The 22,308-nt window shown below is 46.6% G+C and overlaps 1 protein-coding gene across 1 annotated transcript in view; it reads right to left on the reverse strand.

Annotated features, from left to right (window-relative positions):
- LOC144500344 (uncharacterized) overlaps positions 1 to 22,308 on the reverse strand; it is a 198,724-nt gene that overhangs the window by 34,288 nt on the left and 142,128 nt on the right. The window contains exons 10-12 of the mRNA XM_078223092.1: positions 16,153 to 16,257; positions 11,465 to 11,555; positions 10,606 to 10,696 (exon numbers count right to left, since the gene is read on the reverse strand). Of these exons, the coding sequence (XP_078079218.1) occupies positions 10,606 to 10,696; positions 11,465 to 11,555; positions 16,153 to 16,257 (287 nt within the window). The remainder of the gene's footprint in view (positions 1 to 10,605; positions 10,697 to 11,464; positions 11,556 to 16,152; positions 16,258 to 22,308) is intronic.

Raw genomic sequence — 22,308 nt, forward strand, 5'->3', positions numbered from 1 at the left:
ACACTATCTGTAACCCCCACGACTTGCCTGGGCTTGCAAAATCTCACTAACTGTCCTGGCTGGAGACAATACACATCTCTTTGACCTGTGCTTAATCCTCTCTCCACTCACATTGTCCGTACCTGTGAAGATTTGGTTATCTGTAAAGACTCGCATTCCAACCATTATCTTGTAACTGAGTCTGTGTCTATATATGTCCTGTTTGTGAACACAGCTCTTCACTCACCTGATGAAGGAGCAGCGCTCCGAAAGCTTGTGCTACCAAACAAACCTGTTGGACGTTAACCTGGTGTTGTGAGACTTCTTACTGTGCCCACCCCAGTCCAACACCGGCATCTCCACATCATGCCTCACAGCAACAGGGACCCGGGTTCAATTCCCGGCTTGGGTCACTATCTGTGTGGAGTTTGCATGTTCTCCCCGTGTCTGCGTGGGTTTCCTCCGGGTGCTCCGGTTTCCTCCCACACTCCAAAGATGCGCACGTTAGGTTGATTGGCTATGCTAAATTGACCCTTAGTGTCAGGGGGACTAACTGGGGTAAATGCATGGGATTATGGGGATAGAGCCTGGGTGAGATTGTGGCCGGTGCAGACTCGATGGGCTGAATAGCCTCCTTCTGCACTATAAGGGTTCTATGATTCTACCATTCGTAAACAGAAACGTGTTCCGATTTCTAATTTCCCCTTTATAAGTGACGGCATATTTTTCGTAAACCTTTAGCTTCGAGTGTTCCAATCCTCTGGCGATACCTGATGAAGGAGCAGCGCTCCGAAAGCTCGTGATTCCAAATAAACCTGTTGGACTTTAACCTGGTGTTGTGCGACTTCTTACTGTGCCCACCCTCGTCCAACACCAGCATCTCCACATCGTGTCTGTCAATAACCCCACAGCAAACTCGAAATCAGGCCAAATATGAGGGTTTATTTTACACACACAAAACGCAGGAAGGGGTTTTGCAATATCCGGCCCTTTCAAACTCATACAGTAAAAGAGAGATAAGGGAAAGAAAGGGGTTCAACGCAGGAGCTCAATAAAGTAAGTGTTACAGTTTCATGTGCATTCAACGTCCAGAATCAAATGTCCAATCTAAGGTTAGCAGACTGAGCACTGCAGAGTGATCTGTCTTTCTAGAAGTGAGGACTTCCACAATTGAAGAAGACAGGCAGAGATAAGGCACAAATCCAGAATCACCCAGAAGGAGACCATTCGGCCCTTCAAGTCTGCACCAACTCTCCGACAGAGCACCTAACCCAGGTTCTATCCCCATAACCCTACTAATCCCCCTAACTACAAATCTATGAACAATTAAAGGGCAATTTAGCATGGCCAACCCACCTAAACTGTACATCTTTGTACTGTGGGAGGAAGCCGGAGCACCCGGAGGAAACCCACGCAGACATGGGGAGGATGTGCAAACTCCACACAGTCACCCAAGACCAGAATTGAACCCGAGTCCCTGGCACTGTGAGGCAGCAGTGCTAACCACTGTGCCACTATGCTGCCATGTTCCAATGTTCCCAGTAGTTCACTGTAGATGAGGGCCAGACAATTTTAAACCTGGACAGAACTCTTTCTGCTGCTTCCAGTTAGATGATAAATGGTGGACAGAGACAGGCTACTTGTCTGCAGTCCTGTTTCTCTTCTGAGGTCAGACAGTGACTGAAGATAAAACTCAAAAGCTGTATAATTAAAGGAGTTCAGACAATTCAAATTCCTGGCAGGGTAATTCCAAATTGAGCTATTCGGCTAACGAGGCCCTAGTTCAAACCCATTGTGTTTTGGAGCAGGTAACAATGGGGCCATTGGTGCCACATTGGAGATTAGGAGTCACATACAAATGCCTTTGCCCATAGCTGATTGGGGCGGATATCTCGTCTGCTAATCCATTGTGTTGGCTTTGCTGAAATGTTTATAATGATCCCAAGGAGTGTCACATTCCAGGGGATGGGAAGTGCTAAGGTTTGTTTGCTTTCAAACTGCTCAGAAACTTCCAGAAGCCAGAGTGTGATAATCTGGAACCATTTTCCAATCAGCCTAGCAGTTTTCCAATTTGAAACACAGAAGAAAAATATTATTTTGACAAGTTGCCAGACGGCCGGTGATATATCTAAAAGATATTTTTCATCCTGTCTGCCAACTGGGACAACACACACATAAGAACATAAGAAATAGGAGCAGGAGTAGGCCATCTAGCCCCTCGAGCCTGCCCCGCCATTCAATAAGATCATGGCTGATCTGAAGTGGATCAGTTCCACTTACCCACCTGATCCCCATAACCCCTAATTCCCTTACCGATCAGGAATCCATCTATCCGTGATTTAAACATATTCAACGAGGTAGCCTCCACCACTTCAGTGGGCAGAGAATTCCAGAGATTCACCACCCTCTGAGAGAAGAAGTTCCTCCTCAACTCTGTCCTAAACTGACCCCCCTTTATTTTGAGGCTGTGCCCTCTAGTTCTCGTTTCCTTTCTAAGTGGAAAGAATCTCTCCACCTCTACCCTATCCAGCCCCTTCATTATCTTATAGGTCTCTACAAGATCCCCCCTCAGCCTTCTAAATTCCAACGAATACAAACCCAATCTGCTCAGTCTCTCTTCATAATCAACACCCCTCAGCTCTGGTATCAACCTGGTGAACCTTCTCTGCACTCCCTCCAAGGCCAATATATCCTTCTGCAAATAAGGGGACCAATACTGCACACAGTATTCTAGCTGCGGCCTCACCAATGCCCTGTACAGATGCAGCAAGACATCTCTGCTTTTATATTCTATCCCCCTTGCGATATAGGCCAACATCCCATTTGCCTTCTTGATCACCTGTTGCACCTGCAGACTGGGTTTTTGCGTCTCATGCACAAGGACCCCCAGGTCCCTCTGCACAGCAGCATGTTGTAATTTCTTTCCATTTAGATAATAATCCAATTTGCTATTATTTCTTCCAAAGTGAATAACCTCGCATTTGTTAACATTATACTCCATCTGCCAGATCCTCGCCCACTCACTCAGCCTGTCCAAATCTCTCTGCAGACCTTCTATGCCCTCCACACGATTCACTTTTCCACTTATCTTTGTGTCATCTGCAAACTTTGTTACCCTACACTCAGTCCCCTCCTCCAGATCGTCTATATAACACCAAATGTTAATGAGTGATCCTGCTTTTGGAGCTTGTTTTAGTTTAGATTCCAATGTCCTTGCTTTTAGATAGAGAATTCTCACTCCTTTATCCCAGGAACTATTCCCTCTAACCTGCCTGTCGAGATTGTGGTCAACGTTAGCTTTATATTTTGATTCACCGTCCTGTCCAGCAGTGATTGAATGCAAGTTTGGGTGGAAAACCATTGTTTCACCCCACCCTACGAGTTCTCATTCTGTCCCTGACAGAGTTAGGTTAAAATAACCCCGCAGACTCAGTATTAGAAGATATCAAAATTGTGCAATCTGCTGAACTTAGTAAGAAGTCTCACAACACCAGTTTGCTGTGGGGTTATTATCTTAGAATCTGATAAACCCTACAGAACAGAAAGAGGCCATTCGGCCCATTGAGTCTGCACCGACCACAATCCCACCCAGGCCCTACCCCCATATCCCTACATATTTACCAACTAATCCCTCTAACCTACGCATCCCAGGACACTAAGGACAATTTTAGCATGGCCAATCAACCTAACCTGCACATCTTTGGACTGTGGGAGGAAACCGGAGCACCCAGAGGAAACCCACGCAGACACAAGGAGAATGTGCAAACTCCACACAGACAGTGACCCAAGCCAGGAATCGAACCCAGGTCCCTGGAGCTGTGAAGCAGCAGTGCTAACCACTGTGCTACCGTGCCGCCCCTTATTGACAGACACGATGTGGAGATGCTGGCGTTGGACTGGGGTGGGCACAGTAAGAAGTCTCACAACACCAGGTTAAAGTCCAACAGGTTTATTTGGAATCACGAGCTTTCGGAGCGCAGCTCCTTCATCAGGTGAGTAGAGAGACGGGTTCACAAACACGGCACATATAGACAGAGACACAAATGCAAGATAATGACAGATCGGAACATGAAGAATGGTTGGAATGCGTGCTTTTACAGGTCATAGAGTCATAGAGGTTTACAGCACGGAGACAGGCCATTCGGCCCAACTTGTCCATGCTGCCTTTTTTTTTTAAACCCCTCAGCTAATCCCTATTGCCCGCATTTGGCCCATATCTCTCTATACCCATCTTACCCATGTGACTTTCTAAATGCTTTTTAAAAGATAAAATTGTACCCACCTCTACTACTACCTCTGGCAGCTCGTTCCAGACACTCACCACCCTCTGTGTGAACAAATTGCTCCTCTGGACACTTTTGTATCTCTCCCCTCTCACCTTAAACCTATGCCCTCTAGTTTTAGATTCCCCTACCTTTGAGAAAAGATATTGACTTTCTAGCTGACCTTTGCCCCTCATTATTTTATAGACCTCTATAAGATCACCCCTCAGCCTTCTACGCTCCAGAGAAAAAAGTCCCAGTCTATCCAGCCTCTCCTTATAACACAAATCATCAAATCCCGGTAGCATCCTAGTAAATCTTTTCTGCACTCTTTCTAGTTTAATAATATCCTTTCTATAATAGGTGACCAGAACTGTACACAGTACACAGGTAATCAAGTCTTTACAGGTACAGACAGTGCGAGTGGAGAGAGGGATAATCACAGGCTAAAGAGGTGTGAACTGTCTCAAGCCAGGACAGTTAGTAGGATTTTGCAAACCCAAGCAGTATGATCTTTTTTTAATTCATTCGTGGGACACGGGTGTCGCTGGGTGGCCAGCATTTATTGTCCATCCCCAGTTGCCCGTGAGAAGGTGGTGGTGAGCTGCCTTCTTGAATCGCTGCAGTCCAAGTGCTGTGGGTTGACCCACAATGCCGTTAGGGAGGGAATTCCAGGATTTTGACCCAGCGGCTGCAAAGGAACGGCGATATATTTCCAAGTCAGGATGGTGAGTGGCTTGGAGGGGAACTTGCAGGTGGCGGTGTTCGCTTGGAGGGGAGCTTGCGTTCTGTGTACATGGTGTTCCCATGTATCTGCTGCCCTTGTCCTTCTGGATGGAAGTGGTCGTGGGTTTGGAAGGTGCTGTCTAAAGATCTTTGCTGGGGGTTACCTGTAAAGACTTGATTCCCTGTAAAGACTCGCATTCCAACCATTCTTCACATTCCGATCCATAATTATCTTGTAGTTGTGTCTTTGCCTATACATGCTGTGTTTGTGAGCCTACCTCCACTCACCTGATGAAGGAGCAGTGCTCCGAAAGCTCGTGATTCCAAATAAACCTGTTGGACTTTAACCTGGTGTTGCAAGACTTCTTACTGTGCCCACCCCAGTCCAACACCGGCATCTCCACATCATGAACTTAGTTATGCCAATGCTCTATGAAGGATGCCACAGCAAGTGTCGCATAACGGTGGTTTTGGAATCAAGACCTGATGGACACTTGCGCAAAAAAGAACCAGTAAGTCTAATTGAAAAATTGTACCAGAGCAGATTATTAAAGCAGACAGCACAATCGTTGCAAGAGATAACAACACCACATTTAATTTGGCACATCTCTCCTCTATCTAGATGTGGAACACCAATACAAACCAGTATGTTTAGCTGCTTCACGATTGTACCTAGTCATAGAACTATAGAATCCCTACAGTGCAGAAGGAGGCCATTCAGTCTATTGAGTCTGCACTGATTCTCTGACAGAGTAACTTACTCAGGCCTGCTGCACCGCCCTATCCCTGTGACACCACACATTTACCATGACTAATCCATCAAACTACATGTCTTGGGACATTTAGGGGCAATTAAGCTAGCTAATCCACCTAACCTGCGCATCTCCATGAGAACCCCACGGCCTATCAGAGCTGACTTGGCCAATCAATCAGCACACTTTTATCCTGTAGTATGAACATTTGTGATGATTTGAGATTTGGCATTCTTGCATTTGTCCTGGTGAGTGCAAGCTGAAAAACTTCAACAACACGTGTCTCCTTTCAGCGATATTCAAGTCCTGCATTACCGAGCGACTGGTTATATAATTGTTTGTTTATATTGGACATTTCAGCTTCCTATACTTGCTTTCTCATTTTCTCAGGGATAGAAGTGACACTTTAATAATAAAAAAGATACTCATTCTCATTTGTTTAGTGGATTCCCAAATAATGTGATCTGAAGTGGCACCAAAAGGTCATTGTAATTCATTTATACCCTTGAGACTCAAGTTATGAAGTCCCACAGCCTCTGAAAGAACACAATCTGCGCTATTATTTTAATTAACAACAATCTAACTGCACATCAGTCCTAGATATACAGAAAAATGGTAGATAGTCCTGGATTTATTACATGCCTTCATGACCTCAAGATATCCCAATACTAATTACTCATAGAATCATGGAATCCTACAGCGCAGAAGGAGGCCATTCAGCCCATCGGCCCCTGCACCAACCACAATACCACCCAAGACCTATCCCCATGCAGTTACCTTGCTAATCCCCCTGACACTATGGGTCAATTGAGCACGGCCAATCCACTTACCCTGCACATCTTTAGACTATGGGAGGAAACTGGAGCACCCGGAGGAAACCCACGCAGACACGGGGAGAATGAGCAAACTCCACGCAGACAGAGACCCAAGCCGGGGATCAAACCCGGGTCCCTGGCGCTGTGAGGCAGCAGTGCTAGCCGCTGTGCCGCCGTGAATAGTTTTAAACAATAACCACAAGTTGTAAGGTAGGAGAAGTTAGCAGCCAATTTAAGCACAGCAAGATCCCACAAACGGCAATGCGGTAACGATCAGGCAGTCTGTTTTCAGTGATGTTGGCTGAGGGAGACCAGGGAGAATTCATAAGAATATAGGAATTAGGAGCGGGAGTGGGCAACTCAGCCCTTCGAGCCCGCTCCGCCATTTAACATGATCATGGCTGATCTTACCCTGGTCTCAACTCCACTTTCCTGCCTGCTCTCCATCGTCCTTTATCCCACTTTCCATCAGAAACATATCTCTTTCTTGAATCAGTTGATCGATTCTGCCCCCACTGCACTCTGGGGCAGTGAGTTCCACAGATTCACAACCCTCAGAGAGATAGTTTCTCCTCATCTCAGTTTTGAACCTACCTCCTCTCACTCAATATCTAAGACCTTTTGTTCTGGACTGTCCCACAAGGGGGAATATTTGTTCAACATCCGTCTTATCAATCCCCTTTAGCATTTTATATACCTCAATCAGATCCCCCCTCATTCTCTAATACGCCAGCAAATAAGTACTCAAGCTATTCAGAGAATCGCCACAGTGCAGAAGGAGGCCATCTGGCCCATCAAGTCTGCAACGACCACAATCCCATTCCGGCCCTATCCCCATAACCCCATTATTTACCCTGCTAGTTCCACTAACATTAAGGGCCAATCAACCTAACCTGCACATCTTTGGATGCGGAAGGAAACCGGAGAACCCAGAGGAAACCCACGCAGTCACAGGGAGAATGTGCAAGCTCCACACAGACAGTGACCCGAGGCCAGAATTGAACCTGGGTCCCTGGAGCTGTGAGGCAGCAGTGCCAACCACTGTGCCACCGTGTCGCCCATTCCTGAACTATTCCTGAACCTTCCCTCAAAATATTGCTGCGGGCTCTTTTATATCCAACCAAGAGGGCAAATGGGGCCTCAATTTGATGCCTCATCCAAAAGACTACATTACTGGTAAGACAGCCCTCCTTCAGAACTGCAGATGTCTGGATGGGTGCAGCCCCAACAGCACTCAAGAGTCTTGACACCATCCAGGGCAAAGCAGCCCCGCTTGATTGGCACCACATCCACAAACATCCACTCCCTCCACCACCCACGCTCAGTAGCAGCAGTGTGTACCATCTACAAGATGCACTGCAGCAATTCACCAAAGATCCTTAGACAGCACCTTCCAAACCCGTGACCACTTCCATCTAGAAGGATAAGTGCAGCAGATACATGGGAACACCACCACCTGCAAGTTCCCCTCCAAGCCACTCACTATCCTGACTTGGAAATATATCGCCGTTCCTTCGCAGTCACTGGGTCAAAATCCTGGAATTCCTTCCCTAACGGCATAGTGGGTCAACCCACAGCACGTGGACTGCAGAAGGCAGCTCACCACCACCTTCTCAAGGGCAACTGGGGATGGGTAATAAATGCCGGCCAGCCAGCGACGCCCATGTCCCAAGAATGAATAAAAGAGATCCAGAGTGCCAACCTCAATTTTGTGGTCAAATATCAGGAGTGGACCTCTAACCTATAACCTTTGCGTTCAGGGGTGAAAGTGCAACCTGGTGAACTACAACCACCTCCCAAAACGTGCTTTAAATGGGAGAGCCATTTATAAAATAGATTTGACGTAATTACATATAGGATGAATCTGTAGCAGCCCTCTCACCAGCTGCTTCAGCTGTCAAATAATGACCACAAGAATCACCGTCCTTCTGTCTGCTGCTGGTATGATAGTGGGCATGCAGCAAATCAATCTGTTGGCCAGTGGAGGAGCTTCCAAATGGTACACACTGAGGAGACCACACAGTGAGGGCGGCACGGTGGCACAGTGGCTAGCACTGTTGCCTCACAGCACCAGGGACCTGGGTTCAATTCCCGGCTTGGATCACTGTCTCTGTGGAGTTTGCGTGGATTTCCTCCGGGTGCTCCGGTTTCCTCTCACAGTCTGAAAGACGTGCTGGTTAGGGTGCATTGGCCATGTTACTTCTACCTCAGTGTACCCGAACAGGCGCCGGAGTGTGGCGACTAGGGGATTTTCACAGTAACCTCATTGCAGTGTGAAAGTAAGCCTACTTGTGACTAATAAATAAACTTTTCCTTTACTTTTTGGTTAACACTGCTGCCTCACAGCGCCAGGGACCTGGGTTCGATTCCCAGCTCGGGCCACTGTTTGTGTGGAGTTTGCACGTTCTTCCCGTGTCTGTGTGGGTTTCCTCCGAGTGCTCCGATTTCCTCCCACAGTCCAAAGATGTGCGGGTTATGTTGATTGGCCGTGGTAAATTGCCCCTTTTATGTCAGGGGGATTAGCAGGGTGAATGCATAGGGTTACGGGGTTTGGTCTGGGGTGGGATTGTGGTCGGTACAGACTCGTTGGGCCAAATGGCCTCCTTTTGCACTGTCGGAATTCTATGATTCTGTGATAAGAAATGTCTTGGTCCAAATCAGTTTTGCATTGAATTAGTTCCTCTCAGCTGGGACCACAACTCCACTGCATAAGATCATGGAGAAGAAAGAAGAGAAACAGAATGATGGTAGCTTTTGGCTGTTAACTAGAAAACATAATAAGAACAGGAGTAGGCCATTTGGCCCTTCGAGCCTATTCCACCATTCAATATGATCACAGCTGATCCTCTACCTCTCTCTCCCCATACCCCTTGACACCTTTAGAGTCTAGAAATCTATTTTCTTCTTAAATATTGTAATAACTCAGGACGCTGACTGGAAAGGAACAATACTTATTGTAAATCATAAATTTAAGCAACAACCCTGTGATACACATACACGAGTCCCATCCGGAATGAACGCTTCCCAGACCCGTTCTGGAGTCCATTTTATCAGGGCTCAGGTGACGAGCTCCACCTGGGCATTCCATTGCCTGTTACCATGGGAACTTGTATTCCACAAGCCTCATGGGGAGATCAAATAAAGATTCCCCATGGAGGTCCTGGGGGTTGTCACAAATATATTCAGTGATTTGGCCTCCACAGCTTTCTGTGGGAGAGAATCCCACAGGTTCACCACTCTCTTGAGTGCAGAGATTTCTCCTTATCTCAGTCGTAAATGACCTACCCTGAATCCTGAAATTGTAACCCCTTATTCTCGACTCCCCAGCCAGAGGAAGCAACTTCTCTGCCTCCAGTCTGTCCAGCCCTGTCACAATTTTATATGTTTCAATGATTCTTCTAAATTCATATGTTCATAAATTCATAAGATACAGGAGCAGAATTAGGCTATTCAGCCCATCGAGTCCACTCCGCCATTCGATCATGGCTGATATGCTCCTCATCCCCATTTTTCTGCCTTCTCCCCATAACCCTTCAACCCATTACCAATTAAAAATGTCTAACTCCTCCTTAAATGTCCCAGTATCCACTGCACTTTGAGATAGCGAATTCCACAGATTCACAACCCTTTGGGAGAAGTAGTTTCTCCTCAACTCGAGAGGTCATAACCTCAGGATAGGGGCTAGCAAATTCAAAGCAATAATCTCTCGTCCTAGAATGTCCCACAAGAGGAAGCATCCACTCCACGTCTACCTTATCCATACCTTTTATCATCTTATATGCCTCCAGTGATTACAGGCCCAATTGACCCAATCTCTCCTCTTACAATAATCCTGCCAACCCAGGTACGGACTCGATGGACAGAATGGCCTCCTTCTGCACAGTAGGGATTCTATGATCTATGGCTGTGGGAGGAAACCCATGCAGATACGGGGAGAACATGCAAACTCCACACAGTTTACATTCACCACTCTCTGGTTCAGGCAAGAATATTACCACTACAGCTTCCAAAAGATCCCGTCTAACCAGCCTCCACACACAGTAGACACACAAGAGTACACAAGATACCTACTCAGTTTGATCCTCAATTATAGGAAAATTGATTAAAAATAAATGGTCCTCTTCCTCTGGCATCTCCAAGGTCCCCGGATTTGGCTCCTGAACTGTGGAAATCGAAAGGATAGGGATTATGAATTAATACCCCGTGTCCACCATTGCTTAGGGAAATCAGACAGAGAGCAGCTGCAGACTCAAAATCAATGCTAGATTCCAGAAGGAGATCAAAGTGTTTAATTTTTCTTATATTCATTCTATGGATGTCAACTGCTAAGGATGGGTAATACGCGTCAGCGATAATAACCCAGATGACGAGCTGCCTTCTGGAACTGCTGCAGTCTGTGTGGTAGGGCTACATTCACAGTGCTGTTCGGATAGGGAGTTCCAGTATTAAGTCCAGCAAGATATGTTATAGACAGAATGGTGTGTTCCTTGGTGGGGAACTGACAGACAGTGCTGTTCCCATCAACCTAATTTCTTTGATGCTGAGAGTTGAAGGTGATGCTGAAAAAAATGATGATCCAATTTAGTTTCGCCTGTATGATCAAAGAGTGCTTCTTCCTTCTCCAACACTGACTTTGTTATGTTGGAAACTCCTTTACATTTTAAAACCTGCAGTACACAGCAGGTATCAGTGGGTGCTAAGGTCCAGTAGACATACCCTGCTCCAATAGAATGGGGACCTTCAGATCTGTATGTCCTATGAGAATGTCAACATGAGAATGTCACCATTACATTTCAGATCCCTTCCTCAGCTTGTGCATTAGACACCCGTGTGGTGATTGCCCCTTCAGGGACAAAGGGAAAATCACCACGACCGGCCCAATAAGTAAGGGCCAACTGGACAAAGTTGTTGGCAGGTCAAGAGCACTTACAGTTTAACACTATCCGGGAGTCCAGTGCAGCTTCGACTGTTTGATGTTGCTGTAACGCCATTAAGCTCTGTTGCTGGGTAAAACCCATGTTCTGAAACAAATGTGAAAAGAGCGTCTCTTAAACAGAGGCAACTTTATAGAGTTCAGTCAACGCTTCTGGATATCACCTGATGAAGGAGCAGTGCAAGGAAAGCTTGTGCTACCAAATAAACCTGTCGGACTTTAACCTGGCATTGTGAGACTTCTTACTGTAACTTATGTATCATTTTGAAACTTGCTTCAGCTGAGGAGAATCTTTGTCGCTCAGAGGGTGGGGAGTTTTTGGAACCCTCTTCCTCAAAAGATGGAGGAAGCAGAGTCTTTGAATATTTTTAAGGCAGAGGTGGATAGATTCTTGATTAACAAGCCGGGCAGGGTTGGGAGTAAAAGGTTATTGGGGGGGGTAGGCAGGAATGTGGAGTTGATGTTAGATTTGACGTTTATCAATTCATGATCTTATTGAACGGTGGAGCAGGCTCGAGGCTCATTGCCACAGAAGGCTGTGGAGGCCGGGTCACTGAGTGTATTTTAGACAGAGATAGATAGGCTGTTGATTGGTAAGGGGATCAAAGGTTACGGGGAAAAGGCAAGAGAAAGGAGTTGAGAAACTTATCAGCCATGATCGAATGGCAGAGCAGACGTCCTGGGCTGAATGGCCTAATTCTGCTCCTATATCTTATGGAGGGGCTGAATGGCCTCCTCCAGCTCCTAACTTGTATGTTAGTGCGCATGTATGTTCATACGTTAATTAAGTATTTGATAAACGATTCTAAATCACTCATGAGCCCAACTGGATCTGCTGTGTAATTTGAGACACCCAAATCTTAACCTCACATGGTGAAGAAAGGACTATTTTTGGGATCTTAAGTGCTGAGAGAAATAATTTCTCCTCATCTCTGTCTCAAACTTATCTTTAAACAGGACCCCTAGTTCTAGATTCTCCCACAAGGGAAAACATCCTCTCCACATCCACCCTGTCAATACCCCTCAGGATCTTAAAGGTTTCACTCAAGTCGCCTCTTACTCTTGCGTAATCTTCTCCTGTCTACGTGGGTTTCCTCCGGGTGTTCCGGTTTCTTCTCACACTCCAAAGATGTGCAGGTCATGTGGATTGGCCATGCTAAACTGCCCTTTAGTGTCCAAAGATGTGCAGGTTAGGTGGATTGGCCATGCTAAATTGCCCCTTAGTGTCAGGGGGACTAGACTAAGGTAAATATTTGGGGCTACAGGGATAGGGGCTGAGTGCGACTGTGGTCGGTGCAGACTCGATGGGCTGAATGGCCTCCTTCTGCACTGTCGGGATTCTATGATTCTATTATCTTTCTGTTTTGAAATTTGAAATGGAACACTGGATAACACATTGAGTTAACAGTTCGGGCCAAGACAGATGGGAATATAAAGTAGGCGCACTGTGGAGAAGGTGTTATCACTCCCAGGCATAACAGTAACTGGGGGCCACCAACATAAGAGAGTAAACTGTTAAATCCAAATAGGAATTCAGGAAGGCTACTCAGAGAGTAGTTAGAATGTGGAACTCACTGTTATATGCAGTGAGTGAGGTGAATAGTGAGCTGGAAAACCACATGAGGGAGGCAGGAACAGAAGGTGATGCTGATAAGATGAGATAAGGTGGGCAGCGCGGTGGCACAGTGGTTAGCTCTGCTGCCTCACAGCAACAGGGAGCCTGGTTCGATTCCCGGCTTGGGTCACTGGCTGTGCAGAGACTGCACATTCTCCCCCGTGCCTGCGTGGTTTTCCTCTGGGTGCTCCGATTTCCTCCCACAGTCTGAAAGATGTGATGGTTTGGTGCATTGGCCATGCTAAATTCTCCCTCAGTGTACCCGAACCGGCGCCAGAGTGTGGCGACTGGGGAATTTTCACAGTAACTTAATTGCAGTGTTAATGTAAGCCGACTTGTGACACGAATAAAAAAACATTATAAAAAGGAAAGGGAGGGGTCTCAGGTACAGCATAAACATCGGCATAGACCTTTTCGGCAGAATGGGGGTGTCGGGGGAGAAGGGGGAAGCGGGGGGGATGGGGGCAAGGGTTGGGGGGCAAGGTCGGGAAGGGAGTCCTGCGTGGTATGCTGTTCTGGAAAGTCGATGCGGACTCAATGGGCCAAATGGCCTCCTTCTGCACTATAGGGATTGTACAGACAGAGCAATGACTTAATGCCCAAAATAACCCTTAACTTTATTATTTTTGATCAACATTAATGTAGCCAGGTTTCACTGGGCCCTGTTTATCCTCAGAATGTAAAAGATAAATGCACAGTTAAATGTCATCAACATTTTTGTTAATGGGTTTCTCAATATGCAGCTAATCTCGATGGAGATGTGTGCTACAGAATGACTAGCCCGGCATCAGTCAAGCAGATACCCAAGCACTCTTATGCTATTTTTGACTTGAGATAGCAGGTTATATGTAATTATTAATCACTCAACGCGAAGATTACCAGAAAAAGAAACTAAAAGTAGATTTTTTAAAGAAATATACAATCCCACAAGAAGGGGAAAGTGTCATTCAGTGTCCATCTGTCAAAAAGCAACAAACCATTAACCAATCACGACAGAACTCAACAGAGAATCATCAGTTGTGGTATTTAGCTACAGAACTATCTCCTCCATTAAATGTTCTGCCAAGTCTTTTGAACAATTATTCTGGTTAATTCGTGCTTACAGTTGACAATGAGCTATTTATTCGAGTCACTGAACTTAGAAAAGTGTCTGTCTCACAGAGTGCTACCAAGTATTTACAACACGGAAACAGGCCATTTGGCCCAACTGGTCTGTGCCAGTGTTTGTGTTCCCACATGACTCTCCTTCCATCTCTCTCCATCTCACACAGTCCACAAATCCTTCGATTTCTTTCACCCTCATACATTTATCCATCTTCCCCTCAATTGTACCAATGTTATTTGCCTCAATTACTCCCTATGGTTCTCATGGATGGCACGGTGGCTGGCACTGCTGCCTCACAGCACCAGGGACCTGGGTTCAATTCCAGCCTCGGGTCACTGTCTGTGTGGAGTTTGCATGTTAGACCATGAGATATAGGAGCGGGAGTGAGCTGTTCGGCCCATCGAGTCTGCTCCGCCATTCAATCATGGCTGAAATGATTCTCATCCCCATTCTCCTGCCTTCTCCCCATAACTCTCGATCCACTTATTGATCAAGAACCTATCTATCTCTGTCTTAAAGACACTCAATGACCTGGCCTCCACAGCCCACTGTTCCACAGAGTCACCACCCTCTGGCTGAAGAAATTCCTCCTGATCTCAGTTTTAAAGGAGCGTCCCTTCACTCTGAGGTTGTGCCCTCGAGTTCTAGCCTCTCCCATTAGTGGGAACATCCTCTCCACATCCACTCTACCTAGGTCTCTCAGTATTCTGTAAGTTTCAATTAGATCCCCCCCTCATACTTCTAAGCTCCATCGAGTGTAGACCCAGACTCCTCAACTGCTCCTCATGTGACAAACCCTTCATTCCTGGGACCATTCTTGTAGACATCCTCTGGACCACCTCCAAGGCCAGCACATCCTTCCTTAGCTATGGGGTCCAAAATATTCCAAACGTCCTCCCTGTGTCTGCGTGGGTTAATTGGCCGTGCTAATTTGGGCTTCCTCCGGGTGCTCCGGCTTCCTCTCACACTCCAGAGATGTGCAGGTTAGGTGGATTGGCCGTGCTAAATTGCCCCTTAGTGTCCCAAGATGTGAAGGTTGGAGGGTGGGGGATTAGCAGGGTAAATGCATGGGGTTGCGGGGATGGTCTTGGGTGGGATGCTCTGTCATAGAGTCGGTGCAGACTCGACGGACCGACTGGCCTCCTTCTGTGCTGTGAGGATTCCATGGTTCTATGGTAGCGAGTTCCACATTCTTACCACCCTCCAGGTAAAGATGATTCCCTTGGTTATGTTTTGAGACATTCACGGTCACAGGCGCTTTGTGTTCTGCCACACCCAAATCATCACCTTCAAAGTGACTGTTTGATGGTGAGCCAGTCTCATCCCAAAACAGCAAGGAATGTTGCCTCTGTGAAGCAGCAGCTCAGACAGCTTGGGAAGTCTGTTTATGCAGCCTGTCCTGCACTCTGGGCAATCTTCATCAGCAAAAACAAGTAAATATCATCACATTCCCCCACAAGCCCTGAATAAGGAAAACAGAAATTAGTCCGGGACCTCAAGGTGAGAGTTGAAAAAGGGTATGTGGCTAACTAAATTGAGTTTAATTTGAGTCTGCGCTGACCACAATCCCACCCAGGCCCCATTCCCGTAACCCCACATATTTACCCTGCTAATCCCGTGACACTAGGGTCAATTTAGCTTGGCCAATCAACCTAAACCCGCACATCTTTGGACTGTGGGAGGAAACCGGAGCACCCGGAGGAAACCCACGCAGACACAGGGGAGAACATGCAGACTCCACACAGAGAGTGACCCAAGCCGGGAATCGAACCCGGGTCCCCTGGCGTTGTGAGGCAGCAGTGCCAACCACTGTGCTACCCCAAACGTAAGCCTACTTGTGATACCAATAGATTAAAAAAAATCAGAGTGTAAGGAAGCTCCCCCTTGATAAAGGCATTACGTCAGAAAAACTCCAACCGTTCTTCCGACAGTTAGCAAAGACGCGAATAAAAATATTCTCTTTACCATCAGCCGAAACATACGGACTTTGAAGAGTTCAGTAACAGCATCGTCACAATCTTTATCCAGCTGCAACACCACCTCAAATGCAGATTCTGCTTCAGTGTATCTCTGCGGAAAGATGTTTACAACGTTAGATTTCTCAGTTTTTTTTCTGTTTAAATAAGCCAAGTTTATTTTAAACATTTCTGCCCCTTTTATTTCTGGTCCTGATTTGCTGCATGGGATTTGATGTTAAACCAAGGCTCTGTCTCTTTTTGACAGTGCTCGACAGTGACAACTAGCATTTAGATTGTGCCTTTTACCATGGTAAAAACCACTCACAAGCGCATTGTCAAACAGGATTTGACATGGTTGTCAATTTCCCAGGTTCACTCCTCCTGTATTTTGTCTAAATGGCTGTAATTTGTCAGACAGTGAATGCTGACAGATTATTCTGTTGATGCTGAGACATTCCATCTCGGACTGATGTCCCAATTTGTGCAAAGTGGTCACTGGATAGTGAGCCGATGAAGGAAAGCTGCCTGGTATTCCCCAATCTATTCTGTGGACAATTGTTGTGTCCCTTCCTCCACCACCAAGGAAGCACAGAAACATAAAAAACAGAAGCAGGAGGAGGCCATTCAGCCCTTCAAGTCTACCCCACCATTCATTCTGATTATGGTTGATCATCCAACTCAATAGCCTGATTCCCCTTTTCCCCCATATCCTTTGATCCCGTTCATCTCAAGTCCTATATCTAACTGCTTCTTGAAAACATTCACTGTTTTGGCCTCAACTACTTTCTGTGGTAGCGAATTCAATAGGCTGACCTCTCTCTGGGTGAAGAAATTTCTCCTCATCTCTGTCCTAAATGGCCTGATGTGGAGATGCCGGCGTTGGACTGGGGTAAACACAGTAAGAAGTTTAACAACACCAGGTTAAAGTCCAACAGGTTTATTTGGTAGCAAAAGCCACACAAGCTTTCGGAGCTCCAAGCCCCTTCTTCAGGTGAGTGGGAATTCTGTTCACAAACAGGGCATATAAAGACACAGACTCAATTTACATGAATAATGGTTGGAATGCGAATACTTACAACTAATCAAGTCTTTAAGAAACAAAACAACGTGAGTGGTTTCTTAAAGACTTGATTAGTTGTAAGTATTCGCATTCCAACCATTATTCGTGTAAATTGAGTCTGTGTCTTTATATGCCCTGTTTGTGAACAGAATTCCCACTCACCTGAAGAAGGGGCTTGGAGCTCCGAAAGCTTGTGTGGCTTTTGCTACCAAATAAACCTGTTGGACTTTAACCTGGTGTTGTTAAACTTCTTACTAAATGGACTACCATAGAAACATTGAAACTAGAAGCAGGAGGAGGCCATTCGGCCCTTCGAGCCTGCTCCGCCATTCATTTTGATCATGGCTGATCATCAAATTCAATATCCTGATTCTCCTCTTCCCCCCATATCCCTTGATCCCTTTAGCCCCAAGAGCTATATCTAATTTCTTCTTGAAATCAAACACCGCTTTGGCCTCAATTACTTTCTGTGGTAGTGAATTCCACACATTCACCACCCTCTGGGTGAAGAAATTCCTCCTCACCTCAGTTCTAAAAGGTTTACCCCTTATCCTCAAACTATGACTCCTAGTTCTGGACTCCCCCACCATTGGGAACATTCTTTCAGAATCTACCCTGTCTAACCCTGTTAGAATTTTATAAGTTTCTATGAGATCCCCTCTCACTCTTCAAAACTCCAGTGAATATAATCCTAACTGACTTAGTCTCTCCTCATCTGACCTGCCATCCCAGGAATCAGCCTGGTAAACCTTCGCTGCACTCCCTCTATAGCAAGGACATCCTTCTTCAGATAAGGACACCAAAACTACGCACAATACTCCAGGTGTGGCCTCACCAACACCCTATACAATTGCAGCAAAACATCCCTATCCCTATACTCAAATCCTCTCACTATGAAAGCCAACATACAATTTGCCTTCTTTACTGCCTGCTGTACCTGCGCACTTACTTTCAGCGACTGGTGCACGAGAACACCAAGGATTTGTTGATTTGATTTGATTTATTATTGTCAAATGCATTAACAAACAGTGAAAAGTATTTTTTCTTGCGTGCTATACAGCCAAAGCATACCGTTCATAGAGAAGGAAACGAGAGAGTGCAGAAAGTTTATTTATCAGTCACAAGTAAGGCTTACATTAACACTGCAATGAAGTTACTGTGAAATTCCCCTAGTCGGCACAGCCCCGGCGCCTGGTTCAGGTCCATGCACCCTAACCAGCACGTCTTTCAGAATGTGGGAGGAAACCGGAGCACCCGGAGGAAACTCACGCAGACACGGGGAGAACATGCAGACTCCACACAGACAGTGACCCAAGCTGGGAATCGAACCTGGGTCCCTGGTGCTGTGAGGCAGCGGTGCTAACCACTGTGCTACCATGCCACTCAGAATGTAGTGTTACAGTCATAGCTAGGGTGTAGAGAAAGATCAACTTATTGCAAGGTAAGTCCATTCAAAAGCCTGACAGCAGCAGGGAAGAAGCTGTTCTTGAGTCGGTTGGTACGCGACCTCAGACTTTTGTATCTTATTCCCATGGCAGAAGGTGGAACAGAGAATTTCCAGGGTTCATGGGGTCCTTAATTATGCTGGCTGTTTTTCCAGCGGGAAGTGTAGACAGAGTCAATGGATGGGAGGCTGGTTTGCATGATGGATTAGGCTACATTCACGACCTTTTGTAGTTTCTTGTGGTCTTGGGCAGAGCAGGAGCCATACCAAGCTGTGATACAACCAGAAAGAATGCTTTCTATGGTGCATCTATAAAAGTTGGTGAAAGTCATAGTTGACATGCCAAATTTCCTTCATCTTCTGAGAAAGTAGAAGCGTTGGTGGGCGTTCTTAACTATAGTGTCGGCATGGAGGGACCAGGACAGGTTGTTGGTGATCTGTACACCTAAAAACATGAAGCTCTCGACCCTTTCTACTTCATCCCCGTTGATGTAGACAGGGACATGTTCTCCTTTACGCTTCCTGAAGTCGATGACAATCTCCTTCGTTTTGTTGACATTGAGGGAGAGATTATTGTTGCTGCACCTGTTCACCAGATTCTCTATCTCATTCCTGTGCTCTGTCTCGTCATTGTTTGAGATCCGACCCACTACAGTGGTGTCATCAGCAAACTTGAAAATCGAATTGGAGGGGAATTTGGCCGCACAATCATAGGTGTATAAGGAGTATAGTCGGGGGCTGAGAACACAGCCTTGTGGGGCACCGGTGTTGAGGATGATCGTGGAGGAGGTGTTGTTGCCTATCCTTACTGACTGTGGTCTGTGGGTTAGGAAGTTCAGGATCCAGTCACAGAGGGAGGAGCTGAGACCCAGGCCACGGAGTTTGGAGATGAGTTTCATGGGAATAATGGTGTTGAAGGCTGAGCTGTAGTCAATAAATAGGAGTCTGACATAGGTGTCCTTGTTATCTAGGTGTTCCAGGGTTGAGTGCAGGGCCAGGGAAATGGCGTCTGCTGTGGACCTGTTGCGGCGGTAGGCAAACTGTCGTGGATCCGGGTAGTCCGGGAGGCTGGAATTGATTCATGCCATGACTAGCCTTTCGAAGCACCTCATAATGATGGATGTCAGAGCCACCGGCCGATAGTCATTAAGGCACGCTGCTTGGCTTTTCTTAGGTACCGGGATGATGGTCATCTTCTTGAAGCAGATAGGGAACTCAGATTGGTGTAAAGAGAGGTTGAAAATGTCTGCGAATACCTCTGCCAGCTGATCTGTGCAGGATCTGAGTGCACGTCCGGGTATCCCATCCGGGCCAGTCGCTTTCCGTGGGTTGACTTTCGAGAAAGCTGCTCTGACATCTGCAAAGGTGACCCCAGATACAGGTTCATCCAGGGCAGAGGGCATGCTCTCGCTGACCTCTTGCTAAAAACGGGCGTAGAATGCATTGAGCTCATCAGGGAGGGGTGCATTGGGCGATTTTACATGCCTTCGTCTTGTAGCCTGTTATATCTTGCTGACGTTGTCACAGTCGGTGGGGGTCGGTGTGGCTAGCCTGGGACTCTAACTTGGTCCGGTACTGTTTTTTGGCATCTTAGATGGATCTCCTTAGATCGTATCTGGCTTTCCTGTATAGTCATGATATGGAGATGCCGGCGTTGGACTGCGGTAAACACAGTAAGAAGTCTCACAACACCAGGTTAAAGTCCAACAGGTTTATTTGGTAGCAAACGCCACTAGCTTTCGGAGCGCTGCTCCTTCGTCAGGTAAGTGGGAGATCTCCCACTCACCTGACGAAGGAGCAGCGCTCTGAAAGCTAGTGGCGTTTGCTACCAAATAAACCTGTTGGACTTTAACCTGGTGTTGTGAGACTTCTTATTGTGTTTTCCTGTATAGGTCAGGGTTGTCTGACTTGAACATCTCAGACCTCAGCAAGCAGTGGATATCCCTGTTCATCCATGGTTTCCCGGTTAGGGAACACATGGATTTGCTTCTTTGGCACACACTCTTCTACACACTTACTAATGAAGTCAGCTACTGTAGTGGCGTACTCGTTCAGGCAGGTCGCAGAGTTTTTAAATACTGACCAGTCCACTGACTCCAAGCAGCCCCAAAGGAGATCATCCGATTCCTCAGACCAACATTGCACGACTTTCTTTGATGGATTCTGGTTGAATATCCAGCTCCGAATTTACACCCATTCAAATAATAATCTGTCTTCCTATTATTGCTACCAAAGTGGATAACCTCACATTTATCCACATTATACTGCATCTGCCATGCAGATACTCACACAGTCAGCCTGTCCACATCAGGATACCTGTATCCTCAGACTGTGACCCCTGGTTCTGGACACCCCCACCATCGGGAACATCCTTCTTACATCTACCCTGTCTAGCCCTTTTTGAATTTTATGGGTTTCTATGAGATTCCTCCCTTCAATCTTCTGAACTACAGTGAATACAATCCTAACTGACTCAATCTCTCCTCATAACTCAGTCCCGCCACCCCAGGAATCAGTCTGGTTTCCTGGAAAGAAAGTCAATGATCAGGGAGTTGCAGTACAGAAGGAGAGCATTCAGCCCTGAGTCTGTGCCAGCTCTTTCGAAGATCACTCCAATTCATCTCACCCTCCTTGCTCTCCCCACATCTTCCTGCAATTCTTTCCTCTTCAAGTATGTACCCTTCCTTTTTGAAAGATATGATCAAATCTGTATCTACCACCCTATCAGACAGTGCATTCTATTTCCTAATTCCTTATTGCTAAATAAAAGGTGGCTTTCTCTCTCTGTTTGGTTCTTTCCTCATTCACAGAATTCCTATAGTGCAGAGGGAGGCCATTCGACCCATCGAGTCTGCACCAACAACAATCCCACCCAGGCCCTCTCCCCATAATTCCATGTATTTACGCTGTTAATCCCCCTGACACTAAGGGACAATTTAGCATGGCCAATCCACCTAACCCGCACATCTTTGGACTGTGGGAGGAAACTGGAGCACCCGGAGGAAGCCCACGCAGACACGGGGAGAACGTGCAAACTCCACACAAACCCAAGGCCGGAATTGAACCCGCTGTGAGGCATCAGTGCTAACCATTGTGCCACCGCGCCACCCATCTTAAATCAATGCCCAAGTGATCAACCTTTATCCAGTGGAAGCAGTTTCACTTTATATACTCGATCTTAATCCTTCATGTGTTGAAGCACCTGGCCTGGCCAACAAGGAGATAACTCAAATAGATTTTCACACAGCGCTCCCAGTGCCTCACGGGTGAATGCCTGAAGGAAATCTTTCAGATCCATAGACACTCGCTCTCATGTCTGTATTAGACTTTCCAACATTGTAAAACAGATCAGTACACAGCACCACCTTGTGAGATTTGATATCAACACAAATTCAGATTTCTTGGGACACAGCGCATGTCCCTTTCCAACCCCTCTCCAAGCCCCACTCCACCCCTATTGCCCCTCCAATCCCCCACCAACCTCTCCAAACCCCCCCCCCCTCACCTCCTCCTCCACATCCTGTGCACAACTCACATTCCCACCATGTACCCACCTCCCCCTCAACCCACCCCCCCCCCCCACCCCGCCCCATGGATAGAAAAAAATAGCAATAAATTGGAGTGAAGCAATACACTATCAGACCCTGGAGTGGGTCAAA

This window comes from Mustelus asterias, chromosome 11 (assembly GCF_964213995.1).
Source record: "Mustelus asterias chromosome 11, sMusAst1.hap1.1, whole genome shotgun sequence".
Taxonomy (NCBI): domain Eukaryota; kingdom Metazoa; phylum Chordata; class Chondrichthyes; order Carcharhiniformes; family Triakidae; genus Mustelus; species Mustelus asterias.